A 25,124-nucleotide genomic window follows, 5' to 3' on the forward strand; every position below is an offset into this window, starting at 1 on the left:
ACTCCTATGCTAATGGATACAAGTGCATGGCCAGTCCTCATTGCTAAAATAATTGTTGCCAACGCTGGTTCCAGGAGCCCAATTTGTATGCAGTCTCCAGTGCAGCCGAGCTCAACTAATTGAGTTTAATTGAGCTGTTAATTTACATGCTGATCTGGATTTGATGTTTTGACATTCATCGGTTAGATTGACCTTTTAAAATAAATTTGTTGAACAGTCCTGCACGTTTTATCTTCCTTTTAAATGCACCTCTGACGAAAAACATTTCCAGAGATCACTATTAAAGGTTATATACACCAGAATAACCTCTCTGAACAAAAATTGGTGTACACCACAGGTACCCAGTTCTGTGATGTGCAAAACGGGGTTTTATATAAGCAGTGTACAGTTATGCATTAATTATGCATGTCCTGTAATGGGTAATGAACTGTGATGTCCTCTCTCTGTCTCTCCTCTCCGTTGGTCTCCAGTGAGGGCTCGAACGGTTCCAGCGGCATGTTGGCGGACGGCGGCGGCGGCAGCATGGCGTCTCTGTCCAGCAAGACGTCCTCCCTCAGCCTGTCCTCCGACCTGGGGCCCGGCGGCTCGGACCTGCAGAAGAACGGGGTGGTGCACCCCTGCTCCTGAGCGCGCGGGCCCCCTCGCCACCGCCACCGATAACAGGGCGACCCCGCCCTCGCCAACGCTGGGGAGGGAGGGGGGGGGGAATTATAGATGCAGTTCGTCCAGCTTCTCGGTCTGATGCACCCCACCCACATTGGCAGAACGCTGACTTGCGCCCGTGTCATCGCTGGGGGTTGGCGACCCAGGGCCTTTCCTCGCCTCCAGTTTCGATAAAGACTGTTTGCGGTTTCCAACCCCTTTAGCTTCATTGCATGCAAGGGCTACGGCTGGAGCTCAACCAATAAGAGAAGTTGCCGGTTTTGATATTCTCTCATGTGGATGGGGTGCATAAACGATTGGAGACCCGACACACATGCATACACACACAACCTGCGCACATACACCTTTTTGTTTTATTTAGAAATAAGCAGTATCTGCCGTGAATTCAATATTCTCCTCTTTTTGTTCTGTGAATGAACTTTATTATTTTTCTTAATATATGACTTCTCATTGCCTTGGGTGCCAGGGCATTTGATTTTTTTTACAAGATGGATTCTTTTCAATCATTGCATTTAATAACACACAAGCCAGGAATTGCAACAAAAGGAGTAACACGATAATGATAAAGTTTCCCTGGTGAAATAATTACACACCTACCATCTTGGAGTCAGCTGTAATTCAGTCAGCTTATGTTGTTCAGCTTTTACTATAAGAGGATTCTGCTAGAGCTGCATATTTAGTAGTCTCCTTACAGTCCTGCCTACATGGCTTTTGTGTGGAATGTCAGACACAGATTTTTGTTTGTCTTCATAAACCAAGCTTAACAGTAATTTTTTTTTTCCTGAGTAGGCAAACTTCCCTTGTGCAGTGCCCATCATAAACTGACCATAGTGTTGACCCTGACCTAGATTGCTGAAGTTTGAGGTAGCGCATTTAATGTTGACAAGGAAAAAAAAAACGCAGGAGTGGTATTCGCTAAGATCATCAGTAAGCCTACAGTTCCTTTCTTATTACCAAACTTTGCTGAAGCAGATGGACAACTTCACAATATGATCCAATACCATTTTATATCATACCTTCCATTTCATAGTGCATTTTTTGTGTTGACATCACTTAAGTAGAGATGACCTAATGAATCCATTATTAATGAAAATAGATTTTTTTTTTTCCCTGTACCTGACCCTTTTAGACAACCGTTGAAGGGAGCATACCATCAGCGAACGGTATCTACAGTCCCCCAACAGAGACGTCACTGTCTTTGTTGCCTCAGTGTTTCAATCTTTTGCTAAAGTTATTTTGTGGAATCAGTTTAAACTTGGTAATTAATCAACATAATTGCAATTTATAAATTAAGTGTAGTCTTTAGTTGGTTTACTATCAATGATACCTTTTCATGCTCCTTTAAAACTCAATGATCAGGTCTTGAATTCTCGACCTGTCGAGCTGTGAAAATGTACCACTGATGGAGTGAACCTCTTTAAACCTGTGTGTTTTCCAGCTTTAGTGTGTGCTGTGACCGTAAGGCTGATGGTATGCGCCTGGATGGCCCACTGCTCCTCAGGAGTCAACTGGCCTGCCAGTAGGCCATGAACCCCACGCCTCCTCAGGCAGCAGACCCCTGGAGAAATAGGCAGACGCCAGCCACAGCAAACTACTCTTTCACATTGAATTTGATCTACCATGCATGGCTGATATAGGGGGGGGAAGCAGGCTTTGGCTTGGAATTCAAGCTTTTATTTCAGACTTTGTTTTTAATAGCCGCAACAAGAGTCCAGGGAAGGGGAAGTTGGAAAGTTTTTTTTTTTGTTTTTTTTTTAAGCCCAAGGCTTCTGTTGGCATGGTGTTGATCAGAATTACTGAGGTCTTCATAGTTGGAGCGAAGGACAGAGGTGGATGTGTTTACGCAATCCTCGATGTATAAAGTTAAATTATTATTCTGAGGGTATTCTTTAAAGTTTCATACTGAGGCAGATGCCTATTTTTGTTTTATAAAGGGAGAACACAATTCTTGAACATATTCTGTTTTTAAGAATATGTATTTTTTATAATGCGTTTTTTGCTATTTTGTTATTGAGATGTTTTGATACGTTTTGCACACAAAAAAAAAAAAACACCTGCTCGTCTTAAGCAGGGCGACACTGTGCCATTCAGCTTGTTTGTTTCCTCTGGGGTATTTGCACAGACTTCAAGTTTTTGCCGACGCACTCTGTTCTCTTGCTTGCAGCACATCCTGTCAGGAAAACAGCACTGTGCAGGCCAGGAGAGGAGTCTCCTTATATGGCTGGCGTCAGCACTTTGATCATTTGCACTCTTACTTTGTTAGAATGCCCTCAGAATGCTCTGATCACATTTTTTGCCAACAGCTGTGAACTGAACCGAGCTTTATTTTATTGGTTTCTTTTTCATTAACTTCTATGAAGTTGCAGGAAAAGACGTTTTTTTTTTTTTTTCTATTCTATATTCATATTTCGGTTGACCATTTCCCCAAGGGGCTGAGAAGAGGGTGGGGTTATAATACTGGCAGGCCAATCGGTTGTGTCTTAAGTTTTAATGAAAGCTGGCGAAGGTACAGATTTTGGGTCTTCCAAAAAGGAAAAATATTCACTTCCACCTCACATCTGTAAGGGTTCATATTTGAGCAGTTGTGGCTTTAATCTTTTCTTTGAAATTGTTGAATGTTCAATGGTGGATGGAATCGCCTAAAGGCTTTTCTTATTTTTATAAAAGTGTTCAGCTGTATGTAGGTGTATTCACTTAAGTTATGTCTCACTTTTGAGACGCAGTCATTTTATTGAAACTTCAAAAACGCAATTTAAGGTCCTGGTGGACCAGTGGTCTCTAGAGATTGAATATAATACCCTCCTGCCTGTTTGAAATTTGATCTGATTTTAAACAGATGACCCCCCCCCCCCCTCCGACCCACCCATCTGCTGTGTCCTTCAATCCTGTCCATATGTAGCTACCTTTTGAGCTCAGTAATCTTATCAGTGACCTAATGTCTACCTTCTAAAGCAGGATATGAAGGCATTCGATATCTGTGTTGGTGAGATAGCAATATTATCAAAAATATGACTGTTAAATCTAAATAGAAACCTGGCTGCATAGTAATGCTCATACATTTCCCTGTTGTTGACATAGTCATTTTCACTTGGGTATTCAGAATAACCAAACATAGTTGCGGGCACTGCAGGTTGAATGCCAAGCTGGAGTTTGTAACCACCGCGTGATTTCTCATTTGTGTATGTGCTAAGTTACAACTATGTGTCCCGAGTAATGTTATGTCGACTGGATGCTTACCTGATCCATTAACGGGTCATTTTGACAAGTAGCATTGCAATATTAATTTCTGTGACTCTGTTTATTTCTCGCTTCCTCATCGAGGTTGAGTAAAAGTTCATTCTGACTTCAGTGTGATTTACAAGCTGTCGTTGGAATTGGATTGTGTCACAAGGCTGGCATTGCAGTGAAATGGAGCCTTAGTTAAAGTCTAGACTGCCTACCATGTGTTTCCATGGAAGCCGTCTGGAAGGCTGCATGTAGCCACTGAATGCAGCAGTTCTCACAGCAGTGCACACAGTTGCTAATGGCAGCTGGGTAATGGAGTTCCTTTTGTTTGATCCGCGGACATTCGTAGCACTGGCGTAAACCGATTCTGTCCACTCTCTTTGCATCCGGATTGCCTTGCAGCAACTTGAGATTGAAGCAAAGTCTTTGAATTACTGTAAAACCGTGTGAGTGCATTACAGACCCGTCTCAGCGGCTGCTGAAATGGCCGAGCGATCAGCTACTTTCTTGTAAAGCAGATGTTGGCCGACATGCTTGACACTTTGATGTTAAATGTAGCGCTCACACTGACCCTGTTTTTCATTATTGAATTTACTGATTACATGACGTTTGTGTGGCAAGTGTGGGAGTGGCCTGTTTTTTTAAATACTCAGATGGCTGAACATCACTTCTCTAAGTTATTTATAGGGCAGTGATTCCCAGTCCTCGTGTTCATGCACAGTAATTCACAGTAATTTGGCCTCCAAGCAAATAATCTGCACAGCGATAGGTTCCCTGGCTGTGTCAAAACATTAAACCAATCTGACTCGTTGACAAATTGTTGTAGTTAATCAGGTAATGGACGTGCACAGATTCACTGACCAAGGGTTTCCTGAGAAACTGTTGCCCTCCTGGATGCAGGCTGACACTTGCTTTACATTGGCACTTACAGCCAGAAATTGCCAAGCTTCTGAAGACACTGGAGTGTAGTCGGTGTAGCATTACCAAAACGGAAGAGACAAGCTCCCCCGGAGGGTAGGATCAGACTCCTGCGTCTCTGAGATCTAGATCTCCCGTGTCTTCGGACGGCTTTCACGTGACCGGGCTCTCCATTGATGAATCGGACAGGTGGAACTAATAATGTACGTTCTTGGTACATGTCTTCTCCGGTGATGCTTCTCTTTGACGTGTTTGTTACTATTTTGTAGACCGACATATACTGGTCTCTTGAGACAGTCTACAATCTTAAAGCACCAATTTTGGTGGGATTTCTTTTTAAGTATAATCTATGTGTAACATTACAATTATTATTACTATTGTTGTTGTTATGATTATCGTTGTTACTATTGCTTGGGAAAGAGCTTTTGACATTTAAGCAATCGTCAAGATTGGATAAGAACGAGCCTAGCTTAGACATAGAGAAGTAGATGAAAGGCACGCCTTCTAAATAAAAAAATGTAACATCTTTAAAGTGGTGTGTAGCATTGAGCCAAGGTCTATTGGCTCCATATCATACGTATTAGTGGTTTCTGTCTCGGAACCACTCCTGTAATTATCTGGTGTTTCATTTACCATCAATCGAAATGAGCACACAAAAAAAAAGAAGAAAATAATTCTCCATACCCTTAGCTGGCTCTGTCTTGGGATGACTTGGTCTGCGTTAAGTAATGCTACGGTTCTATCTTTCCTATTGCAAAGGTTTTCGTGCTCATCTTGGCCAAGCATTGATGAAGCCCATGTGGAGTAATGTATTGCACACATGCCCCATGGCTTTTTTTTGCTTGATTTTTTTCGAAATGGGAGCAGGGTTTGAATGAACTGGCTGAGGTTCTGCCTTGCATAGGAATGCTCTGGACGGTGCGGTCATTCAGATCTCCGGAGCAGTCAGTCAGTCGGTCCCATCCTTCGGAGTGCCTTTCAGCAGGCTCCTGACTATATTTAAGCTTTGGGCACGCACTCGCCTGTAAATAGTACCATAATGTGCAACTATTAATCCACTCATTCAGAGTCAGCATTTATATTAAATGATCTCTACAGAATCAGTAATGCAAACATCTGTCAGTTAACTGGTTGCCAATGCAGAGCTGAGTATCGCTTGTCCTTTCTGAGACAAAGGCGTTCAGTGCCAGAAATTATAACCTTTGTTTACTTAACCATTTTGTGTCTGTTCAAAAAGAAGAAGAAAAAAAACTTTAATTGGGGAAGAAAATCTTTAGTTTGGCATGTTTCGTTGTTGTGCAGTATTGATTGGTGTGTGTTTCGGGTAATAAAGCTCACCGTAGCGTAAGTGGGGGGCGAGGGGGGTGGGGGGGCATGTTGACATATTCACATTTGTTTTTCTTTGAGCTTGCAGTTGAGTCATGGAGTGAAGATTCTTATTTAAGATTAGTGTGTGGAGTTGGGTGAGCTTTGGGTAAACAGTAATTGTTTAGAGAGGAGGAAAACCATTGTTCAATAGATTTCTTAAATCTGTTGTAAAATTAAATCTGTTTACAAGTCTGGTCAATGCAAAGCCTGCCCAAACCCAACACCATGGAGCTCCATTGTTCAGTTGGTCTTAAATCTGTCCCAGATATCTGCAGTGGTGTTTTCATATTTATTCAAATGACAGCTATGTTTGAGCATACAACACTGAGCAATTAGATTCACAAAATACTGACTTGGAACTGACCGTGTAGGAAATGTTAACTATTGGTATTAAATTGCTAAAGGAAATGTAGTCAAGTAACAAAAACTGAATATTTTACCTTTCCTCTATGAAGATTGTTAAACCGTCACATTGATTGTCATCTTCAGTTAATCTGTTTACCCGTTGCTAGTCCTCCACATTTTTACTATATTTGCATTATTTGTTGAGATAAGCACATGTTAAGTAGATATTTTACTCTCATTGGGAGTCATTGATCACATTAGGTTTTCTTTTATAGAATTTCTTACAGAAATGGATATACTGCTTTGATACACAGTTATGCCATTTTCCCTGAATTATTATTTTCCTGAAGAATGACACAGTGGACTGGAAAGCAGTGTGTGAGGATTATTTCCAATAGTTTTTGCATGCATTGATAGTGTGTACACAAAGCAGTGTGACCTTAGAGGTACTGTGTCATTGGAATCTACCTGGGAATGGATTTACAGAGTATTTAATCTGATCTGCTTGCAGTGGGAAGGTGTACTGATTGCTGATCTTGATGTATCATCAATTAGCTCAAGCTTGTAGTTTGGATATCTGTGAGATTGGTCACTGTATCAGTCTTGCTGTATTCACGCCCAGTACTAAAACATTCACTATTGAGAGCGGAATGCCTCTGGCCAGCTGTAAAACAGAACATAGCGAAGGAATGGACAAACCAGTAACGTGCTCGCGTACGTGCGTGCACACAGGCGCTAGTGTTTTAGCTTGTAGCTATAGGAAAGCCACTAGGAGTTGATTTTCTGTGTGAATAGGCGTCCCAATGGGAGTGTTGTTCGCTCCTTTTTCTCTCTCTCTCTCTCTCTCTCTCTCTCTCTCTCTCTCTCTCGTTCAATCTGAGCGCTCATTGCCTATACAAATGGAATTAATTGTAACAAGATCAGGCTGTCTTTGCATTATTTTTTAATTTTATTCCTAACATTGGGAAGTGTAATTGCTTTTGATGATTACTCCCAAGTTTGTCTTGTAAAAGATTGCTTAAATTAAGGTACAAGTTTAACTTCAACAAGAAAAAGAAATTTGTTTGTTTTTATATTATACTCCATTAAGGAATGTTTAGAATTATATTTCTCCAATGTGGATGTAGCTGTTATTATACCTTTTTTTGTTGTAACAGAATTCACTGTGTGAAATGGGTTTGCATTTTTGTATAATACAATCTGCTTCTTTTTGTTTTGTTTCCTTGAGACGGGAGGGGATAACTAACTGGAAGTTTGAAGAAAATATAAAAACAAAAAAAAAACCTGTGAATTAAAAAAAAAAAATGTAACTTATGTGCAACAGTGATTCTTTACTGGCAGGGACTGTGATTAAATAATATTGTAAATTTACCTTTGTTCTTGTTTTATTTTCACACACAGACTACAGGTCAGCAGAGTGTCCATTACAGTAACTTGCTATGATAGGGCACACATTTACCCAAGATCCTATATTTCCTTGATGATAATCTAAAATTGTAAGTTGCATATCTATTTTGGGTACTCTAGTCTTGCAGATGGTAACTTGCAGTAAGTGAATGTCCCCAGGGTTTTCAAATAATTTAGTCTTAAGTAGCTTTAAGGAAAACCCTCCATTTGTTTTGAAGAAATGTGTTTGTGCGGTATCACCACAACATAAGAAAGCTTATGGTGCTTTTGACGAATCTGGCACAAATTCTGAAGTATCTGAAATGTCATATGTTTTTGTGTTTTGAAAATATGAAATGACCTCAAGGAGTTTGAGAATCAAAAGAACCACCATTTGTTCCTCTGTGATGTTTAGTGATCTGAACCAGTCAATAGCTCAAAGGTTGATCTGAGCAAATTTTCCTGTTCACAATATCCAAGATGACCTGCAGGACACTGACACCCGTGCCCCCCCCCCCCCCCCCCCCTTAGGGGGTGCCTTTGTACCTACACTGATAGCCCTTACTCTGTTCTGACTCTGCTCCACATCAGGTGATTATTGAGGGAGCTTCGATACAGGTAAGGTAGCATTTTAGTTTTATTTAAAACAAATTTCAACCCAGAATGGGGATGGAAACACGTGCCAAATTTGTCAAACTATATTTTTTGGCAATTCGGAAGTATTGCAGAGCCTGAAATTAAGCTTTGGTTAATGTGGTGTTTCATTTGTTTTATAAGTGTTAAATTAATGTAAACCAATGTCATTTCCTCATAAAAATATAGCTAAACTATGTCAATGGTAAGATTAATCATATCTCTGCTTATATCAGGTATTACAGTCCAGGTTGTAAGCTCTTTATATTCCATTGCAGAATTCATTTTTGTATTGCGTAATTTGTGCCCTGTCAGATGGTTCTGTTACATTTCCATTTGACAAGTTTGGACAGTTGTGATGCAGCAAATTTACGCTCATAACACTGAGGAATTAACAAGGGTTGGTATACCGAATTTGAGCAAACTCATTTCCTCCCTATTTAAGTGCATAACTGAGTAAGAGGGTCTTACTGCTTTTAGACTTCTACTGTTTGTCGGAAAGTGCAGTTTCTCTTTAAATGTCTTGCAACCAATCGTGGTTCCAGCAAGAGTTATTCCCGGAAAATTAATCTACCCTTTAATGTATCTGTTATTACGTATTTAGTATTGAATAAATTGTGATTGTTTAAATTGCTTAGTTGGCTATTCACACTGAAGGACTTGAGATGAATTTGTGCATCATTCATGAAATCCTGAAGGAGTATTTCTTCATTTTTTTTTTTTTTTTTTTTTTACATCAAAGTAACTTAATGTGTTTGATGGGTAAAATTGTCAAAATATCATTATTCCTTGGTCATAGGATTGGTTAAAAAATAAACAGAAAACCTTGTTGATCCTGTAGGATGGGTTCTCTCTGCGTGCAGTCCCTCTGGCTATTGTCTCTGCTCTCGGCTGCCCTGGCTGCCTATGACATCTGCAGTGCCAAGCCTAAAGACCTGCCCTTAGAGCCCATGTGCATCTACCGCAGCCCTGAGCAGGACGCCGCGGAAGTGGAGCCGGAGCCGGAGAAGATTCCAGAAAACACAAACCCCAGAGTGTGGGAACTGTCAAAGGCCAACAGCCGCTTTGCCCTGTCGCTCTATAAACACCTGGCCAAGGAGAAGGCCCCCACCTCCAACATCTTCATGTCCCCCATCAGTATCTCCACTGCCTTTGCCATGACCAAGCTGGGTGCCTGCAATAACACACTGGCACAGATCATGAACGTGAGGGGCCCATTACATGGCAACAGCACTGAAAATCTCAGCTGGTTGTCATCTTAAACTACCCAATTGTATATGATTTATACCCTGACCTCCAAAAGTATGGTAATGGTAGATTACATTTGTTGTTTTTGCTACATACTTGAGCCATTTGGATTTGAGATTAAAAGATAAACTGGAGAGAAAAGTATGTTTTACCATTTTACAGATAAGGCTGTGTTGAGTCAACCCGTTTTCAGCTGTGCAAAATTAATGGAATACTGACAGGTGTTTACTGCTTTTGTATTGACTTCCCATAAGACCAGTGTGTCTAGTCTTAGTTTTAACCTTTGTTTTCATCAATGGAGATTGTATTTCAAGCCATCATGAAGACCAGAGAAATAACTATGGCTGAATAACGACACACAGATACTGGGTTTTTCAAGTACAGTAGTTTGGAAAGAAAGAAACACTGTACTAGTCAGCCAAGGAAGACAACTACAGTTGATGACACAAATCTTAAGAAAAACCCTACAACAATGGCCAGTGACAGCACCAGCAGTCTTCAGAGGGCAGGGGTGAAAATATCACAGGTCATTGTATGCAGAAGGCTTCGAGAGCAGAATTATACAGGCTTCACTGCAAGATGCAAACCTCCCATTAGCAGCAAGAATCAAGAAAAGGCCAGATTAGAATTTGCCAAAAAATACAGAGACAAGCCAGAAGAGTTCTGGAACAAAGTTTAATGGCCAGTTGAGACTAAAATAAACCTTTGCCAAAGCAATGGAAAACCACAAGTGTGGAGGAAAAAACAAAAAGAGGAACAACTCTTTTTCCAAAGCATTCCCCTCATCTGTGAAGTATGGATGAGGTATGACTGCTTTGGAACAGGCTCACTGATGATGTGACAAAGACTGGCAGCATTAGGATGAATTCAAAAGTGTACAGACAGATTTTGCCTGGCTATGTACAAAGAAGTTCCTCCAACTTCTTCAGTTGGTACTTCATCCTGCAGCAAGACAATGTGACCCCAAACACATTGCCTATGCAACCAGAGCATTCATCAATGGGAAAAGACCAATCGAGCATGCATTATACTTACTGAAGAGGAGACTGAAGACAAAGATCAGCTGAAAGCTATTTCTAAAGAAGACACCAAACTTTTGGTGAGGTGAATGGGTCATAGACTTGATGCAATTATTGCATTTACTGTAAGGGCTATGCAACCAGATATCAGACTGAATTGCTTTGATTTACTTCTAGGTTCATCCATGAACATAATTTTGCACAGCTGAAGATGGCGACTTGACACAAAACAGCTGTTTCTGTAAAATGATGAAACATGTAAATGCCATAAAGAAAAGCTGATTGTCTGTACTTTTGTACCATATTCATCTTTTGATCTCAAATCCAAATTTAGCTAAAATAAGTAATTTCAATCTACCATTATCATACTTTTTGAAGGTACTGCGTGTGTTGGTACGCGCTTGTGCAACATTTACATTTGAATGTGTGATACCAACGGAAGTGACCAGAACACAAAATGAACAGCCTTTATCATCTCACTTATTTCAGACTGACCTCTGTATCACTCCCCTCACCCCCAGGTGTTTGAGTTTGACACAATCAAGGAGAAAACATCGGACCAAGTTCACTTTTTCTTCGCCAAGCTGAACTGCCGGCTGTACCGCAAGAAAGATCAGACGACGGACCTGATGTTGGCTAACCGTCTGTTTGGAGAGAAATCCCTGGCATTCAATGAGATGTACCAACAAATCAGTGAACTCGTATATGGAGCCAAAATGATGCCACTCAATTTCAAGGTCACTCCTGTTTTCTCACATTTTCTTGATGGCTGCTGTGTGCATGAAAAATCATAAGATCCAGATTTTCCCTGTCCTTCTATTTAAATTTAAATTGATTTATTTTATTTTTTTATTTTTTTATAAATTTGGCACCCAACATATCCAATTCCCACCCTAATTTGTAATATCTAATTAACTATTTGATGCCACGTTCATGCATCTCCATTACTGCTTCAGGAGAGGGAAGGCATCCAACGTTCTCCTCTGAAACACATGGTGTAGCCTGCTTCTTTTTACACTGCAGCCCACACCCACGCCACTACAGCCAAGCTATCTTTGAGTTGAGTCAAAGAAAGACATTTTATACAGTGCCTTCAGAAAGTATTCAGACCCCTTCACTTTTTCCACATTTTGTTACGTTACAGCCTTATTATAAATTGGATTAAATTCATTTTTATTCTCATCAATCTACACACATTACCCCATAATGACAAAGCGAAAACAGGTTTTTAGAAATTTTAGCAAATTTATTAAAAATAAAAAACTGAAATATAACATTTGCATAAGTATTCCTATCTTACAGGAGAAGCCAGACGAGTCACGGAAGATTATCAATGAGTGGGTCGCCAACAAGACAGAGAACAGGATTCAGGAAACACTACCAGATGGAGTGCTAAACAGCAACACAATGCTGGTTCTGGTTAACACCATTTATTTTAAGGTGAGCGTGGATCAGGCGAAGTGAGCTGGGCCCATGGTAACCTATGTTCTGCAGCATTAAAGGGCAAAATGCCTCTTGTTCGATTCTTTGGTACAGATTGTGTATTTTGCGTATGTTGCCGGACACTTTGATTACCATTTTTTATTTGTCTGTTGCCTACTGACCTCTTGGCCCTCATCTCTTTTGCTCAGTATGTCTTTGTGTTCTGCTTGTTCTCTGACAGGGCCAGTGGAAAAATAAGTTTGATAAGGAAGATGTCTTCAATGATGATTTCTTCCTCAGTGATTCCAAGACTTGCACAGTGTCCATGATGTATCAGGAAACCAAATTCCGCTATGGGACCTTCAGTAATGACAAGGTCCAGGTGCTGGAGCTGCCATATAGGGGTGAAGATATCACAATGGTGCTGATCCTACCTTTTAAAGGGACACCTCTGTCTGAGGTTGGTACAAGCACAGTTGCCATTGCCTTTGTTAATGCTGTTTACCAATTAATTTTTCCTCATGCCTGAATTGTATTAACTGTATAAACTGTATAAAGGAGTAACTGTAATCCTTTATAAGTCATTTGTAGGTACACTGATTTCCTTACATTGCTTGAGTTTGAATGAGTGTAAATGCATTTATATTGTGCAGTGACTGTATTTAAATGAAGAATGTACATTTGTGTTGAGGTGGAGGAGTCTCTTGAGCTGAAGAAGCTGACTGGTTGGCTGGATGCCATGAAGGAGACCACGGTGGCTGTGCAGATGCCCAGGTTTCACATTGAGGACAGCTTCAGTCTGAAGGACAAACTGCAGGCCTTGGGACTGGAGGACCTCTTTGACTCACACAAGGCCAGACTGCCAGGTACTGTGACAGAGTATCCATCTCTCCAGCACCCTCTGGAGAAAGCAATAATAGACTGTAGAGTTCATACCATTCTATATACCCTGTATTGTCATATTTGTCTCTTCACCTTATATGACTGCAATGACCCTGTTCAATTACTAACAGCTGAAGAATCATGGACTAGTTCCATGCTTCAGTTATTGTCCTTCAGTATTCAAATGCCATAGTATTCAAATACAAATATCATGTATTTGAAGCACAGAAACATTTTCTGGACCTTTCTGAAAAAATGAATGTTAATTAATTAAGACCTGAATCAGATAGGGTATTTGCCTTTCAAATTCACGAAATCAGTTCACAAGCAAAAAAAATAAAAATAGTTATGGAAGTGGAAGTGACAATCCCATTTCAGAGCTGTCATCCATGGTAAAAAGGACTCCCAGAATAAGGACGGAAAGTGTGCAAGTCAATTAGTTTTTTTTTAATTTTTTTTTTAACATGATGTTGCTTTGTATACTGCTGTATAAAAATATTCATCTCATTTATTCATGAAAAAAAAATAGTACATTTGAATGTCTCCTGTTCAGTCAACTGTTTGACGTATGGGTATGGGTATGGTAAGGTAAGGTAAAGTAAGGTAAGTTATGACTAAACCTGGATGCCACTATTAATTTAGAAACAGTATTTACATTTCTTCTGGTGTCATTTTCAGGGATGGTTGAAGACGAGGGGAATAACCTGTACATTTCAGAAGCCTACCACAAAGCCTTCTTAGAGGTATGTTTGAGATGGTGTGTGTGTGTGTGTGCAGAGAGCAAATGCACATTTAACAGATCAACAATGTTACTGGTATAGACTCCAGGGGAGGAAGTTCCACTCTTCAACTGCACATATATATATATATATGGACATAATACTTGTTCACCACAAAGGTAGCGCACTGACAATGACTGTTGTCAGGCTGTTTGTTTGCGGTACACTCAGCTTTCACTGCTCGCATTCATGCGCAGGTGAACGAGGAAGGCAGCGAGGCGGCGGCGGTGACAGCTGTGGTGGCCATCGGCCGCTCCATCAATCTCAATCGCGAACGCTTCATCGCCAACCGTCCCTTCCTGCTGCTCATCCGAGAAGCCACCATCAACACCGTGGTGTTCATGGGCCACGTGGCCGACCCCTGCTCCAAAAGCTAGGGACCTGCGCTGCGGCGACACCTGTGCCCAGAGCGCGGAGCCGCCGACGCCGCTCTTCGAACAGAACGCGGTCCTCCTGTATTTTATAGCCACCGAAGAAAGTGAAATGTGTTATAGTCTGTGCTTTGCTCTTTATTTCTCCTCCAAAATAAATGAACACAAAAAGAAACGCGTTTATTTCTTCTTCCATGTCACGGCGGACACCGAAGCGCTTCTAAATGAAATATATTTCCTCTATTTGGCGAGTCAGGTAATCATTTTCAATCCTGGGAGTATTTAACTCCATTAGAGAAGTGCAGAGTTTGTTTCTATCTCATAGTACAAAAACAAGGTAATCTGAGGAAAAGCACTCCCCCAAAATAAATATTTTAACACAACGTGCATCTGATATGCTTCCAGAAAAACCTCCACGTGAGATCAGGCTGCCTGCGTTCAGTCACCTAAATTTCCTGAGCCGCCATAACAGTGCCTTCATATTGTGTTTGGGGTCATTGTCTTGCTGCAGGATGTGAAGCGATGAGGTTGGAGGAATTTCTTTACACATATTGAGATCTGGCTTTTCGATTCTTGCTGCTGATGAGAGGTTTGCATCTTGCAGTGTAGCATGTATGATTCTGCTCTCAAAGTCTTCTGTAAATGGTGGTTCTCACTGCTGGCCTCTGGAGACCGGTGGTGATGTCACTGACCGTTGTTTCAGGGTTTTTCTTCACAGCTCTTAGGATGTCCATCAACCATTGCAGTTGTCTTCCTTGGCTAATCTGTACAGTGTTTATTTTTGAGTCCACCAGTGGTTTCTTTCTTTTTCATGACTCCAAACTCCTGTACTTGATATGTCCAGTTTATGTTATCCTTCTTAATTCTTATGTTCTCTCAGTTTACAGATTAATTGTTTTTCAGCCGTAGTTAGTTCTCTGGTCTTCATGACGGTGTATGCCTCTGACTCCAAATCCAATCTCCACAGATGAAAACAAAACTCAAGACTAGACACTCTCTGCTCTTTTATGAGCGAACAATCCATGCAAAAGGAAAAACACTGGAGCAATACTTTTGTCTTATATTAATCTTTTTGATCTCAGATCCAAATTACTTTAGTATATATCAAAAATAACAAATTTCACTCTCCCGTCATCATACTGCTGGAGGGTACTGTATTAGATACTGGTAAGTAAAATAAGATTTGTCAAACAAGACACTGAACACAGTTGAATTTAATTTATGAAAACAGCATTTTATTTCATATTAGAAATGCATGGGTCTTGCAATATCCAACAAACTTTGGGCCATTCACATACTAATTAGACATAATAAAGTTTCCTTCACAGTAACACTTAAAGTGCTTTATTTTGTTTCAGAACAAGAACGAGTCTTTAAAATGAGTACTGTTTGGCTATTGAATGCTGTGTAGTGGTTCATTGTGAAGTTATAAATTTTACAAGTTAATCATTTTACACAAAGCTTCAAAACAAAACAAAAAAAAATGCTTTGGCCCACAAAAATGACCCCAAGTAATAAACCTAACCATTCCTTACAACCACAGGCCCAAAGCTTAACCCAGACTCTATTCTACAAATGTATTCATAATGATTATTTTTCAACTGGACCATGCAATCTAAGGACACAACTAAAGCAAAACTTCCAAAACACTAATTCAGAAAAAGTAAGTTGAGAACACCAAACAAAACTAGGTTTTAAAGGGATTTCTTTTTAAAACGTATTACTGATTCGCTGAAGTTCATGGTTTTATAATGATCAGTTCTAATAATTTCCCCATATTCTTTTTGTGATGCAGATTTTTTTCTTGCAATCCAAACAAAATGATTAACCAGTTGGTTGCTTCAGTTTGATTTTTGAACAGAAAAGGGAAGTTGTAGAATAGTCATATTTTCAGGTGACACGGCATCAACTATTTGTGTCCTCAAATTACTTAATTCTAATGTCAGAATCTTTAAATGTCGTTTTGTAACTTTATATAAGACTGCAAAAGTCCTAACACAAGGCTTTATGTACGCTCAGCCCGGCTTGTAAGCATTATGATAATGTGAGTTGCAATAAGTATGTTCTAGGAAATTGTTTTTAATGAACAATGTGGTCAGAATCTTCTCTAAGTGATAAATTCCTGTGTTGCAATCCTGCCTCTGATATGACCCATCACAACATAAAGCGAGTGCACATGTCTGTTCTAGAGAAACGAATCTTGGGTCAGAAATCAGTGTTTAACAGCTTACGTTTCACAGCTTAGCTGCACTGGAGTAACTGAATTTACTAACTACAATATTGCAGGTCTTAAATGAAAACATTTCACTAGCTTGTTAAGATGGCATTGCAAAATTCACATAGAACAGAGGTAAATGAGGGCAAACAAACAAAAAACATAAACACACATGAAACTACTGCTATGTAATGGTGAATTTGTGTGAGAAAGCTTGTTCATGTCAATGATGTTAAACAATACATCTTTAGGTTTACATCCATACATGAAACATGTTCAGATATTCATATTTACACTATAAATATACAATTTCTTTTCTGGTTGTTCAACTATTAAAGCTTTAAAATAAAGATTTAATGGATTTGAGACTTTTTAAAATTGCACAGAGACAGAGTGCAGAATGGTAGTGTTTCCTCCAGAGTTGGGCAAGTTAACTCCATCACCCAAAGGGCAGAGAGCTTCTCTGCCTCTCATTACACTTTCTAATGTGTTGCATACAGTAAGTGGGCAAATCGCACGATATTTCTGTTATTACATAAACAAACACTTCAACCAACGGCTGTGCACAAACCAAACCAAGGTCCTGCACAGAAGTGGTTTCAGTATCAGGGAACTTACATTATCTTCAGGCTGTAAACAAAATGTTTTTGTTTTTTTATCCACACGATCGTCATAATTAGAAAATCGTTCACGGTTCGAATCAGAGTGCTTTCAATTTTTAACAATAATCAGACTTCTTTCACACATTCTACACCAGAAAGCCTGAAACCCATAAAAGAAACACATAAGACCAGTAAAGATTACATATTTAGAAATCATACGCTACACTCCAATATTATTTTGAACATTAAACAAAAAAAGGAAGATTTAAGAAACGAAGATTTAACCTTACTTCGGGAGTGTTTTGGAAGTTCGCCAACAGCTGTGAGTAGCCCTGTCGCCGATGCCTTTCTGATGTATAATAATGAACCATCTGGCCAATCTATTGCAGCAACTGTCATTGTCTTGTTGCTACCATAAACTTAAGATGTACAATGTTTATTATCTTAGTCATTAGCTACCACCGTGTTAGCATATTTTTGCACTTTTTGAAAGGAACTAAATATATTCAAAAACTGCACTTGTGAAACAGTTCATATAACCTAAGATATTATCCCTGGATTACAGAAAGACAACCCTAAAACCCAGTCTATATTAAACTTTAAATATAAACAAGCATAAAAAAACATAAAATACCTGATATCTGTTGTAAGTGTTGAGGACCTGAAGTGTAGACAGAGGTGTGTAAAGAAGAAAAGGATACCTGCCATATCTGTCACTAAGCGAGAAGAAAAATAAAACAATATAAAATCAGTAGCTGTTTTTACACTCGCAATCAACCAATAAAAATCTTTTCACACCCATAAGTGATTCACAGCTCATATTTTTAAAAATGACTAAACATTGATAACAGCCAGATCATTTTGCTGCTATAGCATTTCCTTTAAACATTTTAGTCGTAAATCAATGGCTGTATAAATACAATTTTGCTTAAATACATGTATATATAATATATATCTGTAGTCATTAAAAATTGGTATTTAGTTTTAAACATCTTTTTATTAGTGCTCAATGTTGTCATTTTGGCTTGCAGGTGTTCGAAGAGGAAGTGGACCGTTGTTCTGGTTGTCAACTACGCCTCAGTTGTACTGATGCATCTCAGGACTCCTGTATCCCGTCCAATCCCGTCAATCGTTCAAATAAAACAGCTATTCGTGGCAATTTCGAAACCGTCAACTTCGGTCATGTGCCTGAGGCAAAGGACCTCTTTTCTGAGGAAGGGATTTCTGGCTTCTCTGCACATGGTCCTCCACACGGAATTTCTACATTCCCCAATCAATATCCTCCTGTCTTTCCACAGAGTATTCATTAAGATGATCATCCATGTATAATCACGTCATGATTTCTTTGTCGTTCACTCGCATTTCCCACATCCCTTACTCCACCGATTTCCATCTCCCAAGATTCAGATGTGAAATACACCCCCCCCCAGCTATGACTGAAAAAGAGTCCTGACATGCAGCCCAAGCTGAACGATATATAAAACATGGCTGCCTTTTTTCCAAAGCAGTCAAGAGATAAAACAGTCAAAACATACAAAAAAAGAGAAGTTCACCTACAGTTCTGCAGAGTGCATGCACCAATCTGCTTGTAGCAGAGCTGTATTGCGTATTGATATGTGTGTGAGGTAACTGAATCCAGAGAGGTAACTGTAGTTTAGCTTATCTGCAGTTGAAGTCCGTTTTGTGTTTTCTACATTAGGTTTTTTTTAAAAATAACATTCAGCAGCTGATTTTCATCATTTGGAAAATATAAAAAAACTAAAAAAGAGTTTAAAATAAATACAGATAAATAAAGCAATCTCTCAATTTCGCTGGCTTTAAATGCTATGCCAATACTATGCCAGTCAGATTATTTAAATGCATAAGATTTTATTTGAGCTCTTTGAATAAACTAAATTAAACTTTTTCCCCCTGCATGTCTTCACCAGTTTACTGACAGACATTGTGCTGGTTTGGTCCAAGGATGCCTTTCTACCATTCGTTCAAGACACTTGAAACAGTACGCATTTCTTTAAACTGAGTGACACAAACCATTGTGATTAGAAGCACTTATTAAGTAATTAAACTAAGTGTACTTTTCCTGAAGACACCAGGGGACATAAAAGAAGATATTAATGGATATCGTTTCCAAATTGCTAGTAATTAAGAGGCATGGATCTATTTCCGACCCAAATCATTATTAAGTAACTTATTAAGATTGTCTCGAGGCAAAAGGTGTTATGGAGGATTAAACCTGGCAAAATGAAACAGATATATGCTGACAAAAATAAATGTGTACAATCAATTATTAATTAATTTCCATCAATCTACACGTATTTTTGTCAACATTTATCGTTTCACTTTTTTGCATCAAATGATACTCACATTCCATCAAATACAGTTGATTTAAGAGCACTTTTCACACCAGACAGCCAGATGGTAGTAAATTGGGAAAACTGGTCTTTTTCTTACCTCTCTCCCCGAACCCAAAAATTATTTAGCTAATTATTTACTATCCTTTAAAAGAAATTTGTTAGCTAGCTAACATGAATGTGGCTGAGTTTTCTCATTTTATACAGTGGCCCCTGTCTTTGAGACTGATTGGTTTCTGCCCAGATTATAATTATTTAGAATCACAAAGTGAGTCTGCTTTAAATAATATGATAGCGGTGATATTCCTTGAACTCGGAGAACCCAGTTTCACTTCTAGTAGCATTTAGAATGTTTTTCACATTCCTATATTATAGTCATCCCTGGTATAGTGAGGATGTTGACAAAGACATAGCTAGTACAACAGGTACGAAAGCTCTTTTCATACCCATTTGAAAAGAGCTTTCATAAAATAATAATTAAGTTTACTTCATGACTGTGAACCATTTCCCAAGTCATAATCATGTTTATTTTTTTAAATCATTGAAATATGCTTTTTTTGTCATTATCAACAGACTCGAAATAAGAATTTCTTATAATCAAGGTTTAGTACCTTTTACTAACTACCTTTACCTCCTACCGTTTATTAACTTTTTATAGTACACCATTTGCTGCATTTCAAAATATGGTCACTGTAAATCTGAGGATTGATGAAAAGGTTTCTGCAATTTTTGTTTGATATTCAGTTTTTAAAAGGGAAGGGTGCTCATCTGTCATTACCTTTGAATTATCTTGGAATCATTTGGTTATTATTGTCCAACTAACTACAATAACATTTAGTGGACAGAAAATGGCTAGGGCCTTTCAGAAGAAATGCTTTGTGATAAGGGGTCCCACCAGTATTAGTCTATAGAGAGCAAACACACAACTTGGCATAATAGCCTGTAAGTATAACATATCACTGTTGCCATGCCTTTGCAAACTGTGCCATTAGGCCAAGGCGGGATAAGAATGCTTTAAAAATTTTTTTAAAAACTCTACATACTGTACAAACAGTAATAGCTGAACCTCTACACACAGTGTAGGTTCCATTACCTCCATATTGTGATGGAAATATATATCTTATAACCAATCACTCCACACTGTAGCCAACACTAGAGCAGTGCTGGACTCTAGAGCAGTTGCCTTGTAATTTTCCATCACCCATTCCTAAAACTGTACTGGGGCTCAAGCTACATTGCAATATAGCATGGCTTCAGGCAAGCATAATTAAATATAGTTCCTGTGCATTGATTACCCATTGGCATGTCTGATACTGTCAGTGGTTTCTGACTGACAGATTACAATATTAGAAACACGTTTTTAATTTTTCCCTTGACAATTATTTTGTCACTTATTTATGCCGAGGTTTAGGCTTTCATATTTATTTTAGTATAACTATGAATAATTTCTCTCTATTTTTTACTTTTACCAGTTTAATCCTCCATAAAGGACATAAAATATATTATCTTCCACAATTTTTCTTTTCCAACTTAGCTATATCCGATACTGAAGCTTTTTGCAAAGCTATAAATACACTGTGACTATAGATGAACAGTAACTATAATCTCAAAGCGCCGCATTTTTAAACCCCTGTGTAAGCAAGTAATCTCAACAAAACAGGTTTAAAAAAAAGCTGTAACAGAAGTATAAAATGGAAAAGGACGAATGCAAACTGCACTGCACCCATTTGGGCTCTGAGGTCGCTGGAGAATTGATCCTTATTCTGTACGGATTTACTGTGAAGGTAGATGTGTTATAAGAGACGACATATAAGTAACTGTACTAAAAATGTATTCAGTTTTGCTATTTTCTCTGTATCCTGAATGTATGACCACTTTACCTAGTCCTGTTGACCGAGAGGATGAATAAAAAGATCCACTAAAAAAAACGATCCCACCTATTTCAGAAGACCACCATCTTTTCCATTCTCTCTTCAGAAAAAAGGGGTGGCTAGCTGTCTTCAGCTCAACAAGCCACCCCGCTTTTGAAGAGACATCTCACGTGAGGTGCAGCCTCACTTTCACCCTCCATCTTCTGTCCGTGAGCCTTCGAACCCTCTCTGCAGGAGAGCAGAACGTGAAGAGCTAGCCGCCTGCGTGTTAATTTTTGGGCTCTCCAACCTGGACACCCCGTCCCAAAGCTCCCCCATCAATCGGGGCCTGTGGTGGAGACGGATGGCTGGACGGGCTCCCCGAATGGCGGCCCGAGTCCCCCGCCGCCGCCCTCGGCCTCCTCCTGACCGGGCGACCCGTCCCCATTGTTGCCGCCGCGGGACGTGACGGTGGTGGTCTCGGGGGAGGCGCTGTGGGACACCTCCCGGGAGGAGCAGCCCGGGTGGTTCTTGCGGAAGTGCTGGTTGAGGATGGCCTGGAAGGGGAAGCTCTTGCCGCAGACGTGGCAGTGGAAGGGCTTGTTCCCCGTGTGCTTGCGGATGTGGTACTCCAGCTGGTCCTTGCGCGTGTACTTCTTCCCGCAGATGCGGCAGACGAACGGCGTGATGCCCATGTGCAGCCGCATGTGCCGGTCCAGGCTGCCCTTCTGGTTGAAGGACTTGCAGCAGTAGATGCAGGTGAGGCGGGGGTTGTAGCGGAACCAGCGGTCGCCTACTTGTTCGCGCAAGTAGTCCTCATATCCTCCCATGTCAAAAATGGCCTGCTCTTCCCTCTGGTAATAAAATGGATCAGGTGGAGAAGTAAATCGCAAATGAATAATTTCTGTAAGAAAATGGTTCAAACTGGCCTCTCAGATATAAACTCTCTTCTGGGTAACACTGAGAATTTTGAACCTGACAGCTGAGGCTAGAAAATAAGTGACATCAAGCAGCATGTTTTGGAGAATGCACACAGTGTGATCAGTGCTGACAAAATGGGGACACAGTTCAAGAGAATCAAAGAGCACAGAGAATTTATCCCTTACTTTACTGCATCCGTCTCTGTGCACGTATGTGTGCACAAAGCCGGGTGATAACACGGATAACACACCTGCGATGTGGGATGCCTCTGATCATCCACTCTGCCAGGAGACTCGCTCTTGGCTCTCTGCCGCTCAGCCATTACCACTACACTGTCTGCTGGACTGAACCTGACAAAGGACAGCGAAACAAAGACTTCCATTACACAAGCTCGCTTTTCAAAATATCTTTAACAGGTTTCATTAGGGGGAAAAAAATCCTTTTTAATCCACTTTTTGACAACTTAATAAACGATTAAAAACAGGCGATAAGAAATCAAGACATTCCATGTTCCCAAACACAGACAAATGGAAGATTTTAATGAGGCTACATGTCTGACGTGCAGTCCTCACTTTGCTCACACACCTTTCTGTCTCGCTGAAGCTGCTGGAGGGGTGTGAGCTCTTGGCCCCAGAGGCCTCCGCGATGTAGCTTTCCTGCGGCATCGCCCCGCGCCCCGTAGTGTCGATCACCATGGCGGCCACCTCCTCCGCACTGCTCCCCTCCTCTCCGGACGCCTGGGTCTCCGCGCCCATCCACTCCTCCAGCCGCTCCGTCTTGATCCGCAGCCCGTCCACCACCCGCACGTCCTCCTCGCCCCCGCGCCCCGCCTCCAGCCCCGTCTCCACGTACCACTGCCCCGCCCGGTTTATCCGCAGGATGGGCTCCTTGCCCCCTACGCTGCTGACTCGGCTCAGACCCTCCGAGCCCAATCCGCTGTGCTCCACGATCTGGGGGCTCATGGACTCGTCCGGGGGAGTAACCTCTCGCACCTCTCTAACGTCCCGAATATCGAGCACGCCCTCTCCGTTTCCCCGCACGCCTACGACCCTGGGGCTACTGTGCCGAGGGCTGAGAGAGCGCGAGCCCCCGCCCCCTCTTCCCGACTCCAAGGTCCGCCCCCCACCCCTATGAGTCTGTCCACTGCCCCCCAGGTCTTCAGCCACGTCAGCCACGCTGATCTTGAAGTGGATGCCCTCCAAGATCTGAGTGCAGCGGTCGATGATGTGTTGCATTTGCAGGAAACTAGCCGCTGTCAGGTAGCTGATTATGTCAGCGAGCTGCAGGCAGAGGCGCCCTGTATAGCAGAAGGACAGGAGCTGCTCGAACACTGTGGGGTTGCGGATCACTGAAATAGATACGGTGTTCATCTCGCTCAGTGACATGTGGTCTCGGAAGTATGGCGAGCTGGCAGCCAAGACCACCTTGTGGGCACGGAAACTCTGACCCTGCACGTTGACCACGATGTCACACAGACGTCCCTGCATGCGCAGTTGGTTGAGGTGGGATAACACAGAGTTGCTGAAATCAGGGATGTCCAGTTGTATGCTGCCTGCTCTCTCCATCTTGCTTGCTGTACTCAACCTAATCACAGAGAAGTTTACCTAGTTAACACAACTGGCACTGTACACAATAGAGATGGCATAACCGGCAGGACCTCACAAACGTTTTCGTACGGCTTAGCAAGCTAATATAAACCTTGGCATGGTGTAATCATTTGACATGTAGAAAAAGACATTGAGATATTTCCCATCATGCACTCGCGTACTGTTATAAAAAAACATTTAGGATCTGAAATTGCCAACCTGGCGACATCCACTACTCTTAGGTGAACTAAAGATACAGATTAAAACTAGCTAGTTGATAACGATGTTAGCTTGCCGCTATCCGAAGAGACACTGATATGCCTATGCCTTGTTCTGAGAAAAGTTTGGCAAGCGAACTAGCGAGCTTGCATCCAGAAATAGAAATTATACAGTTCCCAAAGTCACCGCGACTATCCTTGCATTTGTAAAATGTCATAAAGTTTCGCTCTTACCTTTCTAAGTGGGTGGAATGCAGTCGAACTGAGGTGGAATGCAATGCTAGCTCGCTTTATTTTAGAAGAAAATCAGTTTTACTAATAACACATCAGCTAACGTTGTTAGCTAGCGAGTTAGCTCATGACTGTTGGCTTATTTATACATAGCTAATACATGCATATTTCGATATTTTTTCGTTCTGGTTTTGTCCACCGATGAAGCCCATTCACTACAACCGTGCCTTAGCCCCCCTTCTCGGTCAGTACAACATACTGCAGGACGGTGATCATCCGAAGCCTACCCGATATCACTCTGTTGCCTGAAACGGGGTGGTGCCTGGTTTAACCCCAAAAATCACAAAAACAAAGCATGAAATACGCAATGCAAAACTAAACAATACGTGCGACCGTAGACAAACAACGTATGGAAATGTCAATTTCCCGTGCATCAATTACTAAGTCATTTTCAAAAATCTAGTTTTTTCAGCTATTCCCTTTCGCCGCTCACATACTTCCATTATACAGGGCGGGCCAAAATACAGTAAAAGACGCTTAATCTTCCGGGAAATGCTGTTCTTTCCTATGTATTTTGGAAGGAGCAAAGCGAGGACACGGGTTACATAGAACTTCCAGTCCCATCATGCCTTGTATTAAAATATGAATGCAAGGATTCTGGGGTAAGTAGTCCACGTGCATATTTTTATTGGTTCACTAGCAGTTTTTTCTCCTGCTAAAATAAATATACTGAACAGTATGTCTTCCAGTTTTTGGTTGTTTAGCTCTATCATGAATACGATTGTGGAATGCTCTGTAGTGTAAAAAAATAATGAGGTTGAAATTAACACAGAGAACGATACCTTTACAGAAATAGAAACAGAATACTATTACTGCAGAACATTAGCTTTT

The 25,124-nt window shown here is 40.7% G+C and overlaps 3 protein-coding genes across 7 annotated transcripts in view; 2 read left to right on the forward strand and 1 right to left on the reverse strand.

Annotated features, from left to right (window-relative positions):
• Nucleotides 1-7,890, forward strand: part of rc3h1a (ring finger and CCCH-type domains 1a) — a 32,333-nt gene extending 24,443 nt beyond the window's left edge. For all 5 annotated transcript variants that reach the window (XM_035415422.1, XM_035415424.1, XM_035415426.1 and 2 more), the window contains one exon: nt 471-7,890. In XM_035415422.1, the coding sequence (XP_035271313.1) occupies nt 471-627 (157 nt within the window). In that variant the 3' untranslated portion in view covers nt 628-7,890. The remainder of the gene's footprint in view (nt 1-470) is intronic.
• A 510-nt stretch (nt 7,891-8,400) lies between these two features.
• On the forward strand, nt 8,401-14,434 carry serpinc1 (serpin peptidase inhibitor, clade C (antithrombin), member 1). The gene is made up of 8 exons (XM_035415429.1): nt 8,401-8,523; nt 9,380-9,743; nt 11,327-11,542; nt 12,108-12,245; nt 12,469-12,687; nt 12,919-13,093; nt 13,788-13,852; nt 14,086-14,434. Exons 2-8 carry the CDS (start codon nt 9,381-9,383, stop codon nt 14,263-14,265), a joined length of 1,356 nt encoding a protein of 451 aa, XP_035271320.1. The 5' UTR covers nt 8,401-8,523; nt 9,380; the 3' UTR covers nt 14,266-14,434.
• Nucleotides 14,435-15,472: 1,038 nt separating this feature from the next.
• Nucleotides 15,473-24,809, reverse strand: zbtb37 (zinc finger and BTB domain containing 37). The gene is made up of 4 exons (XM_035415428.1): nt 24,237-24,809; nt 22,784-23,782; nt 22,449-22,548; nt 15,473-22,131 (listed from the first exon to the last, which is right to left on the reverse strand). The coding sequence occupies exons 2-4, from the start codon at nt 23,761-23,763 to the stop codon at nt 21,616-21,618; spliced, it is 1,596 nt and encodes a 531-aa protein (XP_035271319.1). The 5' UTR covers nt 23,764-23,782; nt 24,237-24,809; the 3' UTR covers nt 15,473-21,615.
• Nucleotides 24,810-25,124: the final 315 nt, after the last annotated feature.

Source organism: Anguilla anguilla, chromosome 4 (genome assembly GCF_013347855.1).
Source record: "Anguilla anguilla isolate fAngAng1 chromosome 4, fAngAng1.pri, whole genome shotgun sequence".
In the NCBI taxonomy this organism is placed as follows: Eukaryota; Metazoa; Chordata; class Actinopteri; order Anguilliformes; family Anguillidae; genus Anguilla; species Anguilla anguilla.